This window comes from Choloepus didactylus, chromosome 18 (assembly GCF_015220235.1).
Source record: "Choloepus didactylus isolate mChoDid1 chromosome 18, mChoDid1.pri, whole genome shotgun sequence".
NCBI classification, from domain to species: domain Eukaryota; kingdom Metazoa; phylum Chordata; class Mammalia; order Pilosa; family Megalonychidae; genus Choloepus; species Choloepus didactylus.
In genome coordinates this window covers 47,711,450-47,730,390 of record NC_051324.1, presented here as the reverse complement: position 1 = coordinate 47,730,390, position 18,941 = coordinate 47,711,450, and the positions used below count along the sequence as shown (strand labels likewise).

General features: G+C 50.1%; 1 protein-coding gene and 1 long non-coding RNA gene across 7 annotated transcripts in view; one reads left to right on the top strand and one right to left on the bottom strand.

Annotated features, from left to right (window-relative positions):
* The window catches only part of SP2 (Sp2 transcription factor), a 24,749-nt gene extending 12,981 nt beyond the window's left edge, over window positions 1-11,768 (top strand). For 4 of the 6 annotated variants that reach the window (XM_037808545.1, XM_037808543.1, XM_037808547.1 and 1 more), the window contains exons 2-7: window positions 420-499; window positions 1,258-2,232; window positions 7,040-7,352; window positions 8,688-8,862; window positions 9,072-9,265; window positions 10,569-11,768. In XM_037808545.1, coding sequence (XP_037664473.1) covers window positions 420-499; window positions 1,258-2,232; window positions 7,040-7,352; window positions 8,688-8,862; window positions 9,072-9,265; window positions 10,569-10,669 — 1,838 coding nt within the window. In that variant the 3' untranslated portion in view covers window positions 10,670-11,768. The remainder of the gene's footprint in view (window positions 1-419; window positions 500-1,257; window positions 2,233-7,039; window positions 7,353-8,687; window positions 8,863-9,071; window positions 9,266-10,568) is intronic. The other 2 variants (XM_037808546.1, XM_037808544.1) reach the window with 1 other exon arrangement.
* The window catches only part of LOC119513385, a 20,183-nt gene extending 1,242 nt beyond the window's left edge, over window positions 1-18,941 (bottom strand). Inside the window, exons 1-2 of the long non-coding RNA XR_005212625.1 lie at window positions 18,891-18,941; window positions 14,361-14,523 (exon numbers count right to left, since the gene is read on the bottom strand). This is a non-coding gene — a long non-coding RNA (uncharacterized LOC119513385). The remainder of the gene's footprint in view (window positions 1-14,360; window positions 14,524-18,890) is intronic.

Genomic DNA, 18,941 nt, shown 5'->3' with positions numbered 1-18,941 from the left:
AACTTGAGTTAGAGCTGGGGGCAGGGGAGGGGGGCTCCCACTGCCCACCACAGAGGTTCCACTCTGGCCAGGGAGAGTGGGCAGTGCCCAGGAGAGAGAGGGCTCCATTAGGTGGCACAGCTTAGTTACTGCAGACACTCGGTACCTTCACGTTATCCCAGACTTTATCATGGCCGGAAGGGCTGGTCCCGGGGAGGCAGGATCACCTGTCCTCACAGCCTTGGATGGAGTCTGAGGAGAGGAGATGGTCACGCACTGAAATAGACTTAGGGTGCGGACCTCGAGCAGGGAAGTGTGGGGAGAGTCCTTCACCTCTTTCCAACAAGAGGCAGAATACAGAAGTAAAAAGAAAACCTGAGTTAAGTGAGCTGGGTTCTTCTCCGCTGCCTTATGCGTTACTCTGTCTCCTTTTCTTCCAGTAGATCCACAGACCAGCATGGCTGCCACTGCCGCTGTCAGTCCCAGTGACTACCTGCAGCCCGCTGCACCCACCACCCAGGCAAGTGGGCACTAGGCTCCGAGGGTTGGAGCTGCATCTGCTGGAAGGACTCACCAAGGCCGATGTTAAACCACTGAAAACTCCTTTTCTGCACTGTCACCTGCACAGTCTCACTAGAAATACCCTGGGATATGAGCCCAGGGAAGGTTTAGGCATCCATATTTTTCTAAACTAAGAAACCTTGGCCATTTACCTCGGTGCCACAGTGGAGTCGGGGCGGGGGGCGGGAACCAGGATTAAAGCAAGGTTCCTTCCACCGGACCCCACTGCCCATGAAAGGAAAATGGAGGCTGTGTCCTGGAACCAGCAGCCCTCCCCAGTCTATAAAGTCGTAGGTACCAAGCTTCAGAAGACACTTTACCAAAGTGTTCATTCCTCCCGTTGCCCCTCCCTTCCTCCCTCAGTCCCTGCAGTAAGCTGACAGGATTCCACCTAAGAAAGCTCCAGACCTGAGGCTGATTCGGTGCCCCCGTTAGGAGTAAGGCCCAAGGGGAGGACATGGTTGGGTCAAGCTGTTAGTTCACCCTGTCTTTGGGTGCTTCTGGGGCATTCCTTCCTGAGAAAGACATTTCCCACCCTTCCTCCCTCACCTAACAGAGAAGGCAGAAGAGGGGCAGACAGGAGCCACTGACAGCACGCCTGCCTCGGGGTGGGAAAGAGCACAGCCCGGAGCTGCCAGATGAGGGGCTCCTAAAGGGAAGGCATCCAGGCCAGCAGGCCTCATGTCTCACTCCTTCGTTCTGCTTGTTTTTTTGCAGGACTCCCAGCCGTCTCCCTTAGCCCTGCTTGCCGCAACATGTAGCAAAATTGGCCCCCCAGCTGTGGAAGCTGCTGTGACGCCTCCTGCTCCCCCCCAGCCCACACCACGGAAACTCATCCCAATCAAACCTGCTCCGCTCCCTCTCAGTCCTGGCAAGAATAGCTTTGGCATCTTGTCCTCCAAAGGAAATATACTTCAGATTCAGGGGTCACAGCTGAGCACCTCCTATCCTGGGGGGCAGCTGGTGTTCGCTATCCAGAACCCCACCATGATCAATAAAGGGACACGGTCAAATGCCAATATCCAGTACCAGGCAGTCCCTCAGATTCAGGCAAGCAGTTCCCAGACCATCCAAGTGCAGCCCAGTCTCACCAACCAGATCCAGATCATCCCTGGCACCCACCAAGCCATCATCACCCCCTCACCGTCCAGCCACAAGCCTGTCCCCATCAAGCCTGCCCCTGCCCAGAAGGCGAGCATGACCACCACCCCCGGGCAGAGTGGGACCAATGTGGTGAAGCTGTCAGGTGGGGGCGGCAACGTGACGCTCACTCTGCCAGTCAACAACCTCGTGAACACCGGCGACACCGGGGCCACAGCTCAGCTCCTCACTGAGAGCCCCCCCACCCCACTGTCCAAGACTAACAAGAAAGCAAGGAAGAAGAGCCTTCCTGCCTCCCAGCCCCCCATGGCCGTGGCGGAGCAGGTGGAGACCGTGCTGATTGAGACCACCGCAGACAACATCATCCAGGCGGGAAACAATCTGCTAATTGTTCAGAGTCCCGGCGGGGGCCAGCCAGCTGTGGTCCAGCAGGTCCAGGTTGTGCCCCCAAAGGCCGAGCAGCAGCAGGTGGTGCAGATCCCCCAGCAGGCCCTGCGGGTGGTACAGGCGGCATCTGCCACCCTCCCCACCGTCCCCCAGAAGCCCTCCCAGAACTTTCAGATCCAGGCGACTGAGCCAACACCTACTCAGGTACCACACACACCCCCTGCACCTGCCACCCTCTCCTCAGCACTAAACCACTGATGCTGGCTTACCCCTCAGTTTGCTTTTTAAGATGCTGCTTTGCTGACGCACCCCCTGATTTGATCTGAGTGTTGGGAGCCAGTTATCGTTTGGGGTGGGCAGTAAGTGGACATCCCTGCCTGGCAGGTTACGTTTAGAAATCAGATGAAACAGGTATATTGTGGTCAGCTTTTTTCTTTATGGGAGTCTTTTGTGGAGGGTGGGTCTGGGGCAGGTATATACTGTCTGGGGCAAGTAATAAATAAATTTATTTTTCATTATAGTATTATGTATTGGTAAGGAAACAGTAGCAAGAATGAAAAGGTTGTAGAGATATAAAGTACAAAAACTAACAAGAAATATGCTGACCTTTGGTAATGAAGAGAAGAAATAGGAAGAGCAGCCTACTTTTATAGCAGGAACATTCAGACATCTAGGTTAGATTCATCTAGGATGTTAAATGCAACAGGAATGTTCTGATTTCTGGCATTTCTTCTTTACTATTGTGCTCTAATGCTCTGGTATCTATTTGGCCCTGTGAGCCTGGTTTTACTCCCTGTGCATGCCAAAGAAATGCTAGAGATGGTGCCATGTTGCAGCTGGAAACCCTGGAGCTCAGAGACGTTATAGAGTATCTAGGATCTCAGGGGCATAAGTGACAAGAGCTGGGGTTCAACTCAAATCTCTGATTTCAGGCCCCATGTTGTTTTTATTTTTCCACCTCAACTCTTTGTGTCTTATATGTGGCAAGTGCTAACATTGAAATTGGGGATAGAGATTTTCTTTTTTTAATAAAAGACAGCTCCTGCCACTGATGGATATATAATGTAGTTGTTTCTGGAGAGAGAACTGAGATGTTACAGTGAGTGGCACGGGAAGTTGTGCCATCTCCTGGGAAGAGAAGAAGCCCTTGAATTTGAGCTGTGGGAGCAGCAGTCAAGCAAGAGGAGACCAGAGACTTGCCCTAGAGGAATTCTCTTCCCTTCTGGCATTTTACATATTGCCAAGTGATTGACTACATATTATTTAACTTATTTGTCACAGTATCTCTGAGGTCCCATAATCAGGCCTATCTTAAAGGTGAAGAACTGAAGTGACACCTTCTCAGGTGCACAGACCCTCAGCATTGCCTCCCTTCCCTGAGATGCCATGTCTTGAGGTGATGGAAGTAGAACTTGAGCTGGGTCTTCCAAGGAAATAATCATATATATGCAGAAACATTGAGTGTCAACATTTTTTTTTTATGACTACATTTTTTTCCATCATCCTGAGGTACAATTATTTACGTAACTACTACCCTGTTAAGTATACATCTTCCAGTCTTGTAGCTAAATTTCTAAAAGTGGATCAAAGGATATGCACAAATAAATAACAAGTATTATATTCTATATAAGAAGTTGGCAACCTATGGCCCATGGGTCAAATCTGACCAGACAGCTATTTCTGTAAATAAAGTTTTATTGGAACATGATCATACCCGTTTGTTGACATATTGTCTAGCTGCTTTAACACAACAAGGGCAGAGTTGAGTCGTTGGTGATAAAGACTGTCTGGCTAGAAAGCCTAAAATATTTACTCTCTGGCCCTTTATAGAAAATGTTTGCTGACCCCTGTTGTATATTGTGAACAAAAAATATTCTAGTAATGGAAACTTTAGATACACAGAAAACAGCAATGATTCACAAAAGGGAAAACTGGGACTGAGATTTGTATATTCATTAAGAAGCGACATGAGGTTGGTTGGTTGGTTTTTAACTGAGAAAAAAAGTTCTGAATAATCCAGGAATTAAAAATAACCCCAATCAAAATCACAGCAGGATTTTATTTTTTTTACAAAGACCTTATTTTTCCCCCTGAATCATTTAAGTGTAAATTGCCAACATGATCCCCCGTCACAACCAAATGCTTTATAGAAAGTGTGTAATTCCTACACAAAGGACATTCTGCATAATCCCAATACAACCATCAAAGCCAGGGACTCAGCAGTGGGACATACGGTCATCTAATGCTACGACCCCATTCAGGTTTCACCAGTTGCCCCAATAACCTTTACAGCCAAGGGATCTGATCCAGGATCACACATTGCAGCAAGTTGTCCTGCCTCCTTGGTCTCTTTTGATCTGGAATAGTTCCTCAGTCTTGTCTTGACTTTCATAACCTTGATATGTTGAAAGATTACAGGCCAGGCACTTTGTAGAATGCTCCTCAGTTTAGGTTTGTCTGATGTTCTCTCATGACTCGGTGCAGGTTATGCCTTTTTTGCAGAGACCTCACAAAAGTCATGCTGCGTTCTTCTCACTGCATCCTAAAGGGTGGTGCATGATTTCAGTTTGTCCCCTAACTGGTAATGATTAAAAGTGGTGCCTGGCAGGTTTCTGCAACATAAAGTTACTTTTTTTTCCCCTTTGTACTTAGTATATACTTTGTGGGGAGATACTTTCACCCATGGGTTCCAGTACCCAACTTTTATTATGACAGAGATTTTTTAAATTAACTTTTTATTTTAGAAAAAATTTTAATTTGCAGAAAAGGTGCAGTGATAGTACAGGGTTCCCATATACCCTTCATCTGGTTTCCCTGATTGTTAAACATCTTACATTACCCTGGTACATTTGCCAAAACAAGAAACTGACATTGGGACATTATTAACTAAACTCCAGGCTTCACGTGGTCTCTCTGTTCCAGGCCCTCCACCCGCCCAGTGTGCCACACTGCTTTTCCTTGTTCCAGCTCCCCAGTCTTCTCTGGTCTGTGGCAGCTTCTCAGTCTTTACATGTTTCTCATGACCTTGACTGTCTGGAGGTGTACTGGCCAGGGGTCCTGGAGAATGTCCCCTGATCTGCGTTTGTCTGATGTTTTTCTCAGGATTTGACTGGGGTTATGGGTTTTTGGGAAGAACGCCACAGAAGCACAAGGCCCTCCTCACTTGGTTGCATGGTTAAAGTCTAATTTTGCTGGGTTTCTCCACTGTGAAGTTACTGGTTTTTCTAATCTTTGTAAGTGAGTCACTAAGTCTAGCCCACCTTTGGGGTGAGGGGTGGGGATAGGAATTAAGGCCCATATCAGAATTCTTCCATAAGGAAGATTTCTCTCTTCTTCCCCACTTATTTATTTATCCAGTCATCTATATCAGTAGGCATTGATGTATATTTATTTTATACTTTGGGTTATAATCCAAACCTACATTTAGTGGCTCAAATTGTTCCAGTTTTTATTGGGAGCTCTTTTGAGTTGGCTCCTGTATCTCCTTACCATGCTCAATCCTTTTTGTTTTGTGTTTTAACAGCTTCATTGAGATACAGTTCACATACCATAAAATTCAACCTTTGAAAGTATACAATTCAATGCAGTGATCACCGCAATCTAACTTGAGAAGATTTTCATGAGCCCAAAAAGAAACCCTGTATCCATTACCAGTCATTTCCCATTCCTCTTCCCCCACCCCCTTGCCCCTGGCAACTGCTAATTCACTTTCTCTTTTCTGGACATTTCATTTAAATGGCATCATAGACTATGTGGCCTTTTGTGTGGCTTCTTTTAGTTTTGCATAATGTTTTCAGGGTTCATCCATGTTATAACATGGATCAGCGCTTCTTTCCCTTCTATTATGGAATCATTTCGCTTATCCATTCATTTACAGATGGACATCGGGGTTGCTTTCCTTTTTTGGCTACTATGAGCAATGCTGCTTTGAACATTCATGTGCAGGTTTTTGTGTGGACGTGTTTTCAGTTCTCTTGGGTAGGTGCCTAGCAGCGGAATTGCTGGGTCATAAGGTAAACTATATTTAACATTTGGAGGAACAGCCAAACTATTTTCAAAGTGGTGCACCATTTTATAATTCACCAGTCATATATAAGGGTTCTAATTTCTCCACATCTTCAGCAACACTTGTTATTTTCTTTTTTATTTTAGCCATCCTAGTGAATATGAAGTGGTATCTCACTATGGTTTTGATTTATGTTTTCCTAATGACTAATGATGTTGAGCATTTTTTCATGTACTTATTGACCATTTGTATGTATCATCTTTGAAGAAATGTCTATTCAGATCTTTTACCCATTCTTTATTGGGCTGTTCATCTTTTTTTTTTTTTTTTTTTTTAATTGTGTTGTAAGTTCTTTGTATATTGGATACAAGTTTCTTACCAGATACATGATTTTCAAGTATTTTCCCCCATTCTGCGGGTTGTCTTCTCACTTGCTTGATGATGTTCTTTGAAGATCAAAAGTTTTTAATTTTGATGAAGTCCAGTTTATCTATTTTTTTCTTTTGTCACTTGTGCTTTTGGTGTCATATCTAAGAATCCTTTGCCAAATTCAGGGACATGAAGATTTTAGCTCTTACATTTAGATCTTTGTCAATCTGAATTGGGGAAAAATTGTTTCTCATTACTTTGTGACTCTTTAAGGGTGAATATGGTTGAATCTGTTCTCATTGTTTGATGGCCATTCACAGTGAATCTTCTGAAGGGGTAATCATTAAGTTGCCTTCTGATTCTTCAATTCTGAGAGCTGGCCATTTTATTTTTCCATGCTAAGTAAATTAAATGTTTGGTTTCAAATCAATAGTCAGCATCTGCCGTCTTAGTTTAGGGATGTCATCAGCCCTCTGTTGAACACCAACCATGTATAAATGTAGGTTGGGGCTCATTGAAGAAGAGAGTTGGGCACTCCCAGCTGTCACTCAGGTGAGGAGGTAACACTGCATTTAAAGGCACAGGGAGCCCAGTCTCTGCTGGGGCCCTGACCTTGACCTCTCTGGCCCCTCCCAGGTCTACATCCGCACGCCTTCTGGTGAGGTGCAGACGGTCCTTGTCCAGGACAGCCCGCCAGCCACAGCTGCAGCCACCTCTACCACCACCTGTAGCAGCCCTGCATCCCGTGCTCCCCACCTGAGCGGAACCAGCAAAAAGCATGCAGCTGCAATTCTCCGAAAAGAGCGTCCCCTGCCAAAGATTGCCCCTGCCGGGAGCATCATCAGCCTGAACGCAGCCCAGCTGGCGGCGGCTGCCCAGGCCATGCAGACCATCAGCATCAACGGTGTCCAGGTCCAGGGTGTGCCGGTCACCATCACCAACACCGGCGGTGAGGGAAGGCCCCTCCTGCCCAGGCAGGGCTGCAGCGCCTGCGCACCCCACACGGGGAACTGTGGACCACCCCAGCTTCCCAGTGACGGCAGTGGTGGTACCACCCATCATTTGCCTCGTGCCTTCCAGCTAAAAGCACGTCCACGTGTATTTTCTCATTTGGTCCCCACTGTAGCCTTGTGAGGGAGTTGAAGATACATGTTGTCCCCTCTTGGTCCCCTCTTACAGCTGAAGACCTTGAGTATGATGGAGAAAATAAGGTATTTTCAGAAAAAGCTGTACAAATTAGTTTTGTGCAGACCAAGAAAGGTGTTCAAGGGAGACTCTATGTAAAGGTGCTTCAAGGAAGGCTCCTTGGAGAAGAAAGCTTTGAGTTAAGGTGGGAAGAAAAAGGAAGAATCCTTTCGCAGAGGGAATGACTTGTGCTGCACTTCAGTTCGGTGGTGATATTTACACTGTGAAGGCAGTCTTGCGAATAATCCTAGGAAAAATTGTAACCACCTGGCAAAAATGATTCCTTGCATCCTTTACCCAGGCAAAGGGCAGTTAGTTGTCAAGGCAGTGGAGCTCTGTGAATCTTGACATCTTTAACTAATTTGCTGCACTTTATATATTTGATTTTCCCACTTGAGGTGACCCCAAGAGGGGAGGAGCAGTCTCCTCTTCTTTGTAGGGAATGTGGACGGGATCCACTCAGAGGGACACAAGTGTTAGATCAGTGGCACTTCCCCTGCTTTGAATGGCCTTCTGCAGAAGTGCCATCTTAGAAGACACAGGGAACTTGATTTTCTCCCAAAGCCTGTAGAACTGTTTCCCCACTGTTACTGACAAAACTTTCTGGAGACTTTCCTGAAAGCAGCATCAGTACCACGCAAGGGCCTAAGATTGAGAGATTGCAGAATTAACACTCCAGGGCAACCCAATACAAGACCCTTCCCCACTGAAATCACACAGATGACCCCTTCAAGTGAATTCTGCCTGTGTAAAATAGTGGTTCCAGGCATTGGCTCTGAAGTCTACTGCCTGGGTTCAGATCCCAGTTCTGCTTACTAGCTGTGTGACCTTGCTAAGTTAACGAGCTTCTGTTCTTTCGCCGGTAAAATGGGGAATAGGACCTATCTCATAGGGTTGGTATGAAGATTAAATGAGTTAATACGTATCAAGTCCCCAGCCAGGTATCTGTCTGGCCCCTAACAGGCTCTCAGGAATGGTAGCTGCTATGATCATCACCCTTTACTTGTGCAGAAGGGAAGGGCTCAGCTGAGGGGTCAGGCTCCCTCCTCTGCCCCTCAGAGGTTTCCTCAGCCTCAACTGTGCCTTCCTGGCCCCACAGGGCAGCAGCAGCTGACGGTGCAGAATGTTTCTGGAAACAACCTGACCATCAGTGGGCTGAGCCCCACCCAGATCCAGCTGCAGATGGAGCAGGCCCTGGCCGGAGAAACCCAGCCTGGGGAGAAGCGGCGCCGCATGGCCTGCACATGCCCCAACTGCAAGGACGGGGAGAAGAGGTAATTCAGGGAGAGGGGCCACCCGACAGTCTGGGGTGCTCCGTGTTCCCTCAGCCCAGAGGGGCTCCGGGCCAGCTCTGAGTCGCCTTTCCTCCTCACCTTACCTGGACCCTCCTCCCCAACCTCACGTCCCCTCTCCCTCCTGTTCCTGCCCCCATTTTCTACCTCCTCCCCTCTCCCTCTTCCCATTCCCTCCACCCAACCCCCAGGTCTGGAGAGCAGGGCAAGAAGAAGCACGTGTGCCACATCCCTGACTGCGGCAAGACTTTCCGGAAGACATCCTTGCTGCGGGCCCACGTGCGCCTGCACACCGGGGAACGGCCTTTCGTCTGCAACTGGTTCTTCTGTGGAAAGAGGTTCACACGGAGTGACGAACTCCAGCGGCACGCTCGCACCCACACAGGTCTGCACCCCTCGGCACGCTCGCACCCACGTGGGTGTGCACCCCTCAGCACGCACCGACATGGGTCTGTGCTCCCTTGGCATGCTCGCACCCACGCGGGTCTGCACCCCTCAGCACGCTTGCACCCATGTGGGTCTGCACCCCTCGGCATGCTTGCACCCATGCGGGTCTGCGCCCCTCCTCAGCACGCTCACACCCATGCGGGTCTGTGCTCCCCTCCCCCCAGGCACCCCTGCAACATGGGGCATTTCTGTGACTGGGAGATTCCTGGCCCTGCCAAGGAACTGACACACTGAGCAAGAGCCGCAGGCTGTCTTCTCAGGAGGTCGGGGTGCGGGGACTACAGAGGAAGTTCCTTCAAGCTGTTTCCTTGCCACAGTGCTTCCCAAAGTACTGCCATTTGCATTGCATTACACAACTTCAGTGACTTCTGCCTTATCTATGTAGTTATTTAGCGAGCACTGACGTGATGTGCCAACTACTGTGCACACTTTATAGATCAACTAATTTAATCCTCATGACAACTCTATGGGGAGGGTATTTTGATTTTCCCCATTTTGCTGAGGCAGGAGAAGGGAGGACACGTGCACAGGGTCACACAGCTGTGGCTGGTGGAGCTGGGAGCAGACCACCTGGCTCCCGAGCACACAACCTAATGATTTTTCTTAAATCATCTCACTATTTTTACTCATTTTATGTCCTGTGCAGTGTTATCTTTGACACCATTGGTTTATTATCATGGTTATATTTCTTAACACATTGGCACAGAAATACAAACTATTAAAATGGAAACTGTTTACCGTTCACCTACCACTTAAAGTTGTCTCAGGTACCCCCCAGTGGTCCATGGCACACATTTTGAGAAGTGCTGCTATGGTGACCGCCCTTGTGAACAGACCCCTGTCCTGGGCCTGGGGGTGGGGACAGATGACCCAAAGCTCTGGTTGAAGAATAATTAGGACAGCAGCTGACCCAGCCGAGGTCATGTGGTTCAGCCTCAGGGCTCAGGGCTGGTCCTCCTGTGGGGAGGAGGGTGTGGAGCAAAACACAAGCATCTTGGGCAAGGGATTGGGAACAGGAGCAAAGTCACCTGGAGGCCAGCTGGAGGGTAGGGAGGAATGAGAATTGATAAAAGGGGTTCAGTCACTAGATGACAGGGAACAAATGGAGCAGGAACAGGAGGCGGCAGAACAGGGTGGGAAAGGTGACATTGGCTTTCTGGGGTGTCCCCTGTATGTGCTGCTCCTTTCCGGGGCAGGCCTGCACATGGGCTCAGGGAGTGACAGCCATCTCCTCTTCCCAGGGGACAAACGCTTTGAGTGTGCCCAGTGCCAGAAGCGCTTCATGAGGAGTGACCACCTCACCAAGCATTACAAGACCCACCTGGTCACGAAGAACTTGTAAGGCCAACAGGCGGGAGACCCGAAGATGCAGCCCCTCACCCCCAGTCCATGTCCTGCGTGGGCCCCTGGTGGCAAGGAGGCCCAGGCCACCCCAGGCCTGCCCTCAGCCCTCCCTCCTGTCCTGCAACTGTGTCCCCATGGGAGAGGGGGCTGCCAACCCGGACTCCCCTCCTTCTGGAGCCCTGTGGCTCCGTCCCGGCCCTTTCTCTCTCACCACAAGCTCCCGGCCTGCCCAGCCCATGGACTCCGGCCATGCCCCATGAGACGTTCTAAATCAGGACGAGTGGGAACCCTTATTTCCAAAGGAAAAACATGCATTTCACTCCGTGGAGGAGCAAAGTGAGCCCTGCCCCCACCGCCGCAGCGCCCGTGCCATGCCCCCCTCCCCGCTCCTCACTGGCGTCCGCTCTGGAGGGGCTCGGGGATGCTCCACTCCACCCCGACCCGGCCACAACCCTCCTCCGGCACATTCCAGCTTTCTATTTAAAGGTAAAGACCCCCTGGACTCCTCCTGATTCCCCTCTTTTTCTATGGAGAACGTTGCCTTATACTCTCTACTTCAGATGATGAACACTGTGTATTGTGTGTGCTTTAAAGTTTATTTAATTGCTCCCGTCTTCCTTTCCTTGTTACTCACCTACCCCACGCCTGCTTTCAGTTTAGGGTTTTGGGGGGCAATGATGAGCATAGAAATTTTTTTCTCACTCTAGCAATTCTCATTTCTAAATGACCCAGCATTTCAACTCAAATCTGGATCCAGATTAAAACAGCTTCACACACCAAACCTTGTCCCTCTCCACCACATCTCCCCCAGCCCCTGACCCGGCCCGAGCTCCACCTGTGTACAGTGTATATTGTATAATAGACAATTGTGTCTACTACATGTTTAAAAAAACATATTGCTTGTTATTTTTGAGGCTTTTAAATTAAACAAAAATCCAACTTTATTTTTAGTTGTAACTGCTTGAGGTATGTTTTATGAATTAAGTGACAGATTTGTTATCCTTTATTAACGATGTACTTTGTTGGTCAGCGCTGAGCTGACAAAAATTTTTCTTGCTAATAAATTTAGTTGCCTGAGGCAAAATCTGCAACTTGGCAGTGCGGGCTTCCTTTGTCTTTTACCTTGGAGAGCTCGGAGAGGGAACTCCAGAGGAGGGAGCCATGGTCTCTCAGAGCAATCCACGCTGGGAAGAGGGTAGGACTTTCCCCCCTGACCCTCACTCTTGGCACATGGCCTCAGGGGGCCACAACCCCGCATACCTCCAGACCTTGGCACAAGCCTCCAGAGCACCTGGCTGGGAACTCCGGAGGGCAGGATCTAACCCCCTGGTGTCTGTTTTTAATTCTACAAGCCAGTTTTGCCCAGATCAAAACAAGATACTGCAGAGTCAGGGACAACAGTGACTTCCTCTTCCAGCAAGCTAATTCCTCCACTCATCCCCCCAACCCCCAGAGGAAAGCTTTGGACTAAGAGATCTTGAGTAAGAAGCTTTGGAGAGATGAGCCAAAGAAGCCTGATCTCAGTTACTTCCAGAAATCTAGAGTCTGGAGAAAACACAGCTCCCCAAGGGCCAATTTCCTTTCCAAAGGTGGAGGGCCAGGCAGGTTCCGGGGAGGGCCTGACAGAGGACCGGGAGCCCTGCTCTACACAAGAGGTCCCTGAGCATCAAATCTGTTTTTCTTCTGTCCTTCACCCCAGCACCCCAGGGAGGGCCATGGGTGGACGGGTGCTTTTGGTTTTAGCAAGTGCTGCAAATCTGAAATTTTGGGGGGCAGAGGAAGTCAGGGATCATGCTGCTAATGCAAATTGAGATTAGAGCTGGCTGTGTCCCCATAATGACACCTAGCAGGATCCCAGAAAGCATCTGGGCTGAAGGGAGGGCCAATCAGTCTTAAGCATATAGGGAATGGCATGTGTTTTCCTTGGCGAGGACATGCTTTTCACTCACTCTCAAAAGGACACAGCCAGGGTCCTGTTCTGTGTGGGAGTGGCTGTGGCTCCATTTGAGCTATTCATTTCCTGAATCTATTTCCATTGTCACCCAATGGCCTGCATTTCCAAATAGCTTTTCCTCAATCAGACAAACGGCCCTCACCCTTACGTAGGCTGAAGAAATAAAAAAGGAGACGTTGAGGGCTGCCCTCCTCTCCAATGGCTCACAGCTTCTCTGCCCTTGACCACGTCTGTGCTAACAGGCAGGGCTACCGGCTACTGATTCCTAAACCCTCTGGGCACTACCAGACCAGCAGCTGGATCCACCTCCCAACCAGCCCATCAGCCCCATGTCTTATGGCTCCACTGGCAACAGGAGGAAGCCGCGCTGTGTATTTATCTATTCCTTATGCACAACTGCCCGGCTGGAAAACTGCCTTGCTGTGTTTTGAATAAGGGGTTTGGCAGAGAGAAGGGGAATATTAACAAATTGACCTCTTTCTGCCACATGTCCACCTTGGCTTTGCTCTCAGGCACAAAGAATAATCTCTTCCTGGGAGCTGATTCCACGTCAGCTTCAGGCTGCAAGTGTGGAAACTGACCTGACTCCACAGCATCCTTTGGAAATGACGGTGCCAGCCCCCAGCTCAGCAGAATGGGCCCCTTCTCCACCACATGGGGTCAAGAGTTACTCTCCAACCATCCCTGCCTCCCACGGGATGCCTGAGTTAGAAGGCAAGGGAGAGAGCATGTTTTCTCCCTGGTGGCACGGCAGCAGGAGGAAAGACTGGGAAGATGTGGTGGCAAATTGGCCCTACTCTGGTGGCAGGGGGCTGCAAACAAGGGGGGACTGTAGGCAGGGGCAGGCAAGAGGGCTCCACAGGACACGTGGCTGGGCCCCCCAGGACACATGGATGAATGGGAGGCAGGCCACACCTACCCCAGCTGCTGGGTGGGGGCCGCCCAGCTTCCCCTTTCCCTCTCCAGAGTCCCCACCACCCCTTCCTCTCTGCTCAGCTAGTGCTAACACTGCAGTTCTCCTCAACAATCCAGGGCTACATGCATGAAAGGAAGAGGGGTGAGGGAAGGCGTCCCCCTCTGAAGGCAAGTCCAGGCAAAGTACTTTTTTTTTTTAAACCAAACCAGCACATTAGACTCAGCATTTCCTCAAATCACTGAGTCCATCTTTATGATCATTTTTTGAGTGCTCTTGTGACCCCACAATTGAGGGTGATGACTACGCTGAAGTTGCAGTATTTTGAGGACAACAGAATGGGGCGAGCAGACAGTTGAGCCCCAGCCCAGCCTGAGCCCAGGGTGTGGCCTGAGCAGATGCAGCTGTCCTGATCTGAAAGGCCGAAAGGGGGCCATTTCAATCCCCCAACAAATCTTAAACCCCTCTGAAGCTATCCTGGACACCTGGACTTTGGGCTAAAAACATTAAGCTGTGGATTATTTAGACTCTGAATAAAAACGAAGGCCTCTTCTTTCTGCCCCCCAAGTCTGTTCTCCGCTTCACCAGTAGAACCCTCCTAAGCAATGATCTGGGATTACCTAAATAGGAGGCGGCAACTTTCCAAAGCAGGTGGGACACCTGCCATCCCCGGGGTGGTAGACCACCAGGCTGAGGGTCCAAAGGCTCACACACCTATTGCTTCTGCTCCTTCCCCAGCCTGAGAGGGGTAACAAAGCTGGCAGCTCCTCTTTGCACCAGGCCCAAGACCCACTGACCTCTGGGAAAGTCTCCCCCAGGTACCTTTGATGGCACTGACTGGTGCAACGAACAGGAGAATGGACTTCTTGTGGCGCAGGTGTCAGCAAAAAATGCACTGGCCAGTGGCAGAAGAGCGGGCCGCGAATGCCCTGGAGAAGTCATCGAGCATCCACCGTGTCATCAGCTTGGTCTTGTCTGCTGACACCTGGGACAGTTCATTGGGCTGGTGTTAAGTGACGTAGGCCTGAGTCAGGGGCCAGCTCTCTCTTAGGCCCACCACTGTCCTGCGGGGTTTAAAGGGGGTTCACTCAGAATCTGCCCACCTCCTCCCTTGCCTCCGATCTCCCCTGCCTTGGTCTCCTCATGACTCTCCTTCTGGAATCTAGTACCCTGAGGGTTTCAGCCTTGATGTTGACTGAGCAGAGGCACAAGGTGACTTTGTCCCCTCTCCCTTGCTCTGGAGGCCTTAGAGTCAGAGGGAGCCGAGATCTACCCTACACCATCAGCTCTTGGAGGCAGTCACCTCGACTGGGAATGCCCATCCTGGGGTCCCATCAGACTGCGTCCTATCTGCTGTCTTCAACATACAGGTGGTCTCATTTGGCACAGTAGGGCTGCCGACCCCATGCTAGGGAGTCTTTGGGGGACACTGACCCAAAGCTTGTGGTCTGGGAAAGACTGGGGGCCTCAGTGGGGGGCACCCTGGGCTCCCCAGGTGACGGGGAAGTGAGCAGGGGGCAGCCTCATCTCAGATCCCAGTGGGGAGAGGAGAGCCAACTACATGCCTGTAGGAATCCCAGGCAGGAGGAAACGAAAAATGAATGCAGGGCAGCCCAAAGGCAAGGACCAGGATTTTTTTTTAAAGGAAATAAAGAAGCCACCAGGTCATATGCTTTGGGCCTGCCTGAGTGCACCCCCACCCCGCTTTGGGTCTCCTCCCGCTGGCTGCCTGGAGTCACACTCTCATTACCAAGGCATCCAGTCCACTGAGCCTGGTTTCCTAACAACTCACATAACACCCCTCCACATCAGCAATGACACGCAGCCCTGCTCCCACCAGGCACGCAAGAACCCCAAGCCCCATGGCCTGTCTAGCACCCAACATACAGAGGAGCTTAACAGGAGTGGCTTATGCAGAAAAACTAGAGTTAAGTTCCTGAGCACACCCTTTTGGCTGGAATTTTGAGAAGGAGCCAGAGAAAGTAAGAGATTGCTCCCTCCGTGAAGGCGCCCCCAGTCTAGCAGGCACCCCAGCCTTGCGTATGGAAACTATGGAACATCCCTGGGCAGCCCCCCTGAACCAGGGCTGTGCACGGTGTGAGCTACAAAAGTGGGCTAGGTTGTTTCTTCTGGATCCCTCGGAGGACCCAGCCTGCCTCTGGCCCCCTGATTATCAGTACCAGGGCCCAGGCAGCCACTGCCAGAGCACCAACTACCCCATCTCAGTGTGCCCCGATGTTGCAAACCCTGGGTGCCCCAAGCTGAGTTCACTCCTAAAGCTGGGCCCGAGAATTCCTGAGCTTAGTGCCCCTGACCCCCCACCCCCACCCCAGCAACCCTTTTCGGGCCGCTGCCTCCTGGAAAGCTGGACGCTGGATTTCACCCGCATCATTACCTCTCCTTCCACACCATCCTCCTTAACTCCCCTGGGTCCTCTTCCCTTCTCAGACCTCCTCCCCCATGGCTCATCTGTATCACCAGTGCAGACTTCTCCACACTCGATTCTCCAACTTGACCATATGGAGCCGTCCCAAAACCCTCGCAACCAACAAGTCTGGTAATGAATCCATCTCCCCCCACAACCTCTTCCTCCAACACAACCCACTTCAGTGAAAAGCACCACCATGTCACCTAAAGCCAATCCTGATGAGTCACTTCCCTCCTCTCCACACCCCCTCCTCTCCCTCCCAAGACCCACCCTCCAGCCCCCCCCCCCCACCACTTCCACTTAGACAACACAGCGTCTCTGCACCCCCACCCCCACCCCCGCCCCGGGTCTCCCTGCTGCCAGCCCCGCCCCCGCTGCCCCGGCCCATCATCCGCTGGTTCCCATACCCAGATCCAATCGCAAAAACATACCATTGGAATATATAATTAAATCAAATCATTAGATAAAAGAGGATTTAAAGAAGAAAACAGGCAAGGCATAAAGCCCCCAAACCCACATATAGCCTCTCTGTTCCATCTTGACAAATCAATGTGACTCTCTTTAGGATAAAATATCGCAGTATGTTTTCTATTCATTTCAGACTTTCTCAAGAAAAGAGCAATAACTTTATAAAGTCGGGGAGAGTGGCAAAGTGTTTAGGAAAAAGCAGTAATAGTAAAAAATTCATTTCTTGTACTCAGAGAAAACCCTTGGTGGGTTGCATCAGTAGCTGCTGCAGCCAGCAGGCATGTTCCTCCCTCTGGTTCCGCACTGCGGGGCTGCTTTGTGATCTAGACACTAAGTCCCCATAAGTAGAAAAGCGCACCAGAAGCCTGCTTATTATCTTCAAGACAAAGGGAAAACATAAAAAGGCAACCAGTTGCAAACTTCCTCACCAAAGAAGGGAGGCTGTCAGAATCTAGCACTTTGTTCTCCCATCTGGTCTTGAAAAAATAGGAACTAGACACTCCAGTTCAACGATATCACTGGATAAAAAAGTTAGAATATTTATGCTTGAAAGCCTGGTCCCTGTTGCCTGCGTGACAACTCCTCAGCGAGGCACACAGAGCCCCTTACTTGTCCTGTTTTCTCACTGCCTTGCTCTGGCGTATCATGCTGTTCCAAGCTCCCCAAATGCACTGTGCCTTGCTGTTCTCTTTTCCTGGAATGCCCACTTCTCTGCTCATCTGACAAACACTTACTCATTAAGACAAATCAAATGTCCACCCCCTTCTCAAAGCCTTTCCTGTTTGACCCCCAGAGACTACTTCTCTCTGTTTGCTCCCCTCTACCATACAGAAAAATCTGCTAAAGTACCTGCAACTCTTGCTTACAGATATGCCTCCTCCTATAGACTGCAAGCTCCTTGTGGGCAGGAACCATGTCATCTCCACCTCGGTATTTTCAGACCTAGCTCAGTGCCTAGTCCGTACAAAGTCTAACAAATGTCCACTGAATGAGTAATTATCTACCCCAGAACACTGAGCTCTTGGCTTTTAAACAAATCATATGGTCTAGGCTAGGTTCTCCAGAATCCAGGGTCCAGGGTAGCAGTGGCCCAGGAGTGCTAAAGGAATGTGGTCCCATTGACAAAACTGACTGAGTTGAAGGCCACTGATTACTGCTCAGACAGGTCTGAGTGCAGGGTTATGGAGGCAGGGGAGAACACCAGTGTTCATTTGTGGAAAAATACCCTCAACAAGAAAGCCCAGTCAACTCTTGACAATGCTACCGGAAGAAAACAATGGTGGCACCAAACCCAGAAACAAAAACCAGAGTGGCACTGGTTGGTGGATTCCAGCCAGTGGATAATCCATAGATCAAAATCATTAAATTTTGAGACCTGTATTATGTCTTTGCAGCAAATTTGTCTTCCAGATTCTATTTCTCTCAAGCTCTATACACATAATAAAAAATGATAGGTATCCAATATAGGGCTTTGTGACACTTAGCTGAAATGCAGACACTTGTGCAGGGCAGGAAGTTCCCCTTACCTGGCACAGTCGTGGAGTGCCTGCCTAGATGGCTCTTGCAGCTCCCCTTCCTGATGTTGGTGGAAACCAGGGCTACAGAGAGGCCCTGACCCAAGGCTGCCTCAGCCAAGTCAAAGCAGAAATGGGCACTGGCAGGTTTCCCATCTTTCAGTCCAGTGTCCACAGCCTGGAAATGGCTTTGCACAGCCACTTGCTCCCCTAAACTATTTTTTTTTTACTATTGCTGGCATGATTGACCTAGGGACTAGACCCTGAGCTATCTAGGAAGAATGAAAGGAGAAAAGGGGGAAACTCAGCAGACATGGGGGAATCCCAAGAGAGGTGGGGCAGTGACAACCTTTCCATCTACCAGAACACTGGGTAGTATAAACTCGGCTGCACCAGGAAAGGGGAAACGATTGGCAAAGGAGCAGCATGCCCTGACTCCGGTTGGAGAAACAAGGCTGGAGAGAGAGGGTGCAGAGCTGAAATACAGAGGTGGCTCTGGTCTGGAATGTCTTGCTCCCAAATTTCCCATTTACCCCTTCCCATTCAGCTGTCTTCTCTCTCACTCCACAGTCTCTTCCTGACTGCACTGCACCTCCCCAGACCTCAGAGAGACCCCCTCTCCCTCCTACTACAGGGCTCCTATTTCATGTGGTACACCATGCCCTCCCACTCTCAAGCCCCAATTTTTTTCCCCAACCAGATCTCCCCTTTCTCTGTGCCTCTCCATCACCTTACCTAGGAGGAGTCTAGCCCCTAAATTCTTTCCTATTTTTCCTTTCCCAGCCCACCAGCGTCCCTTCCCAGGGGTACTTGCTGCAATAAATTAGCCTTCAGGCACCTACTACCGACCAGCCATTTGACACTGACCATTCCCCTCATGCCCCCAGGGGCTCATCCCCCGTTCCCCGCCTGCGCTGCAGTCATCCGACACCTTTAACAAACCTCCACGTGCGTGTTAACGGCGGTGACAGCATTTCCTTGTCTCTCTGCTCC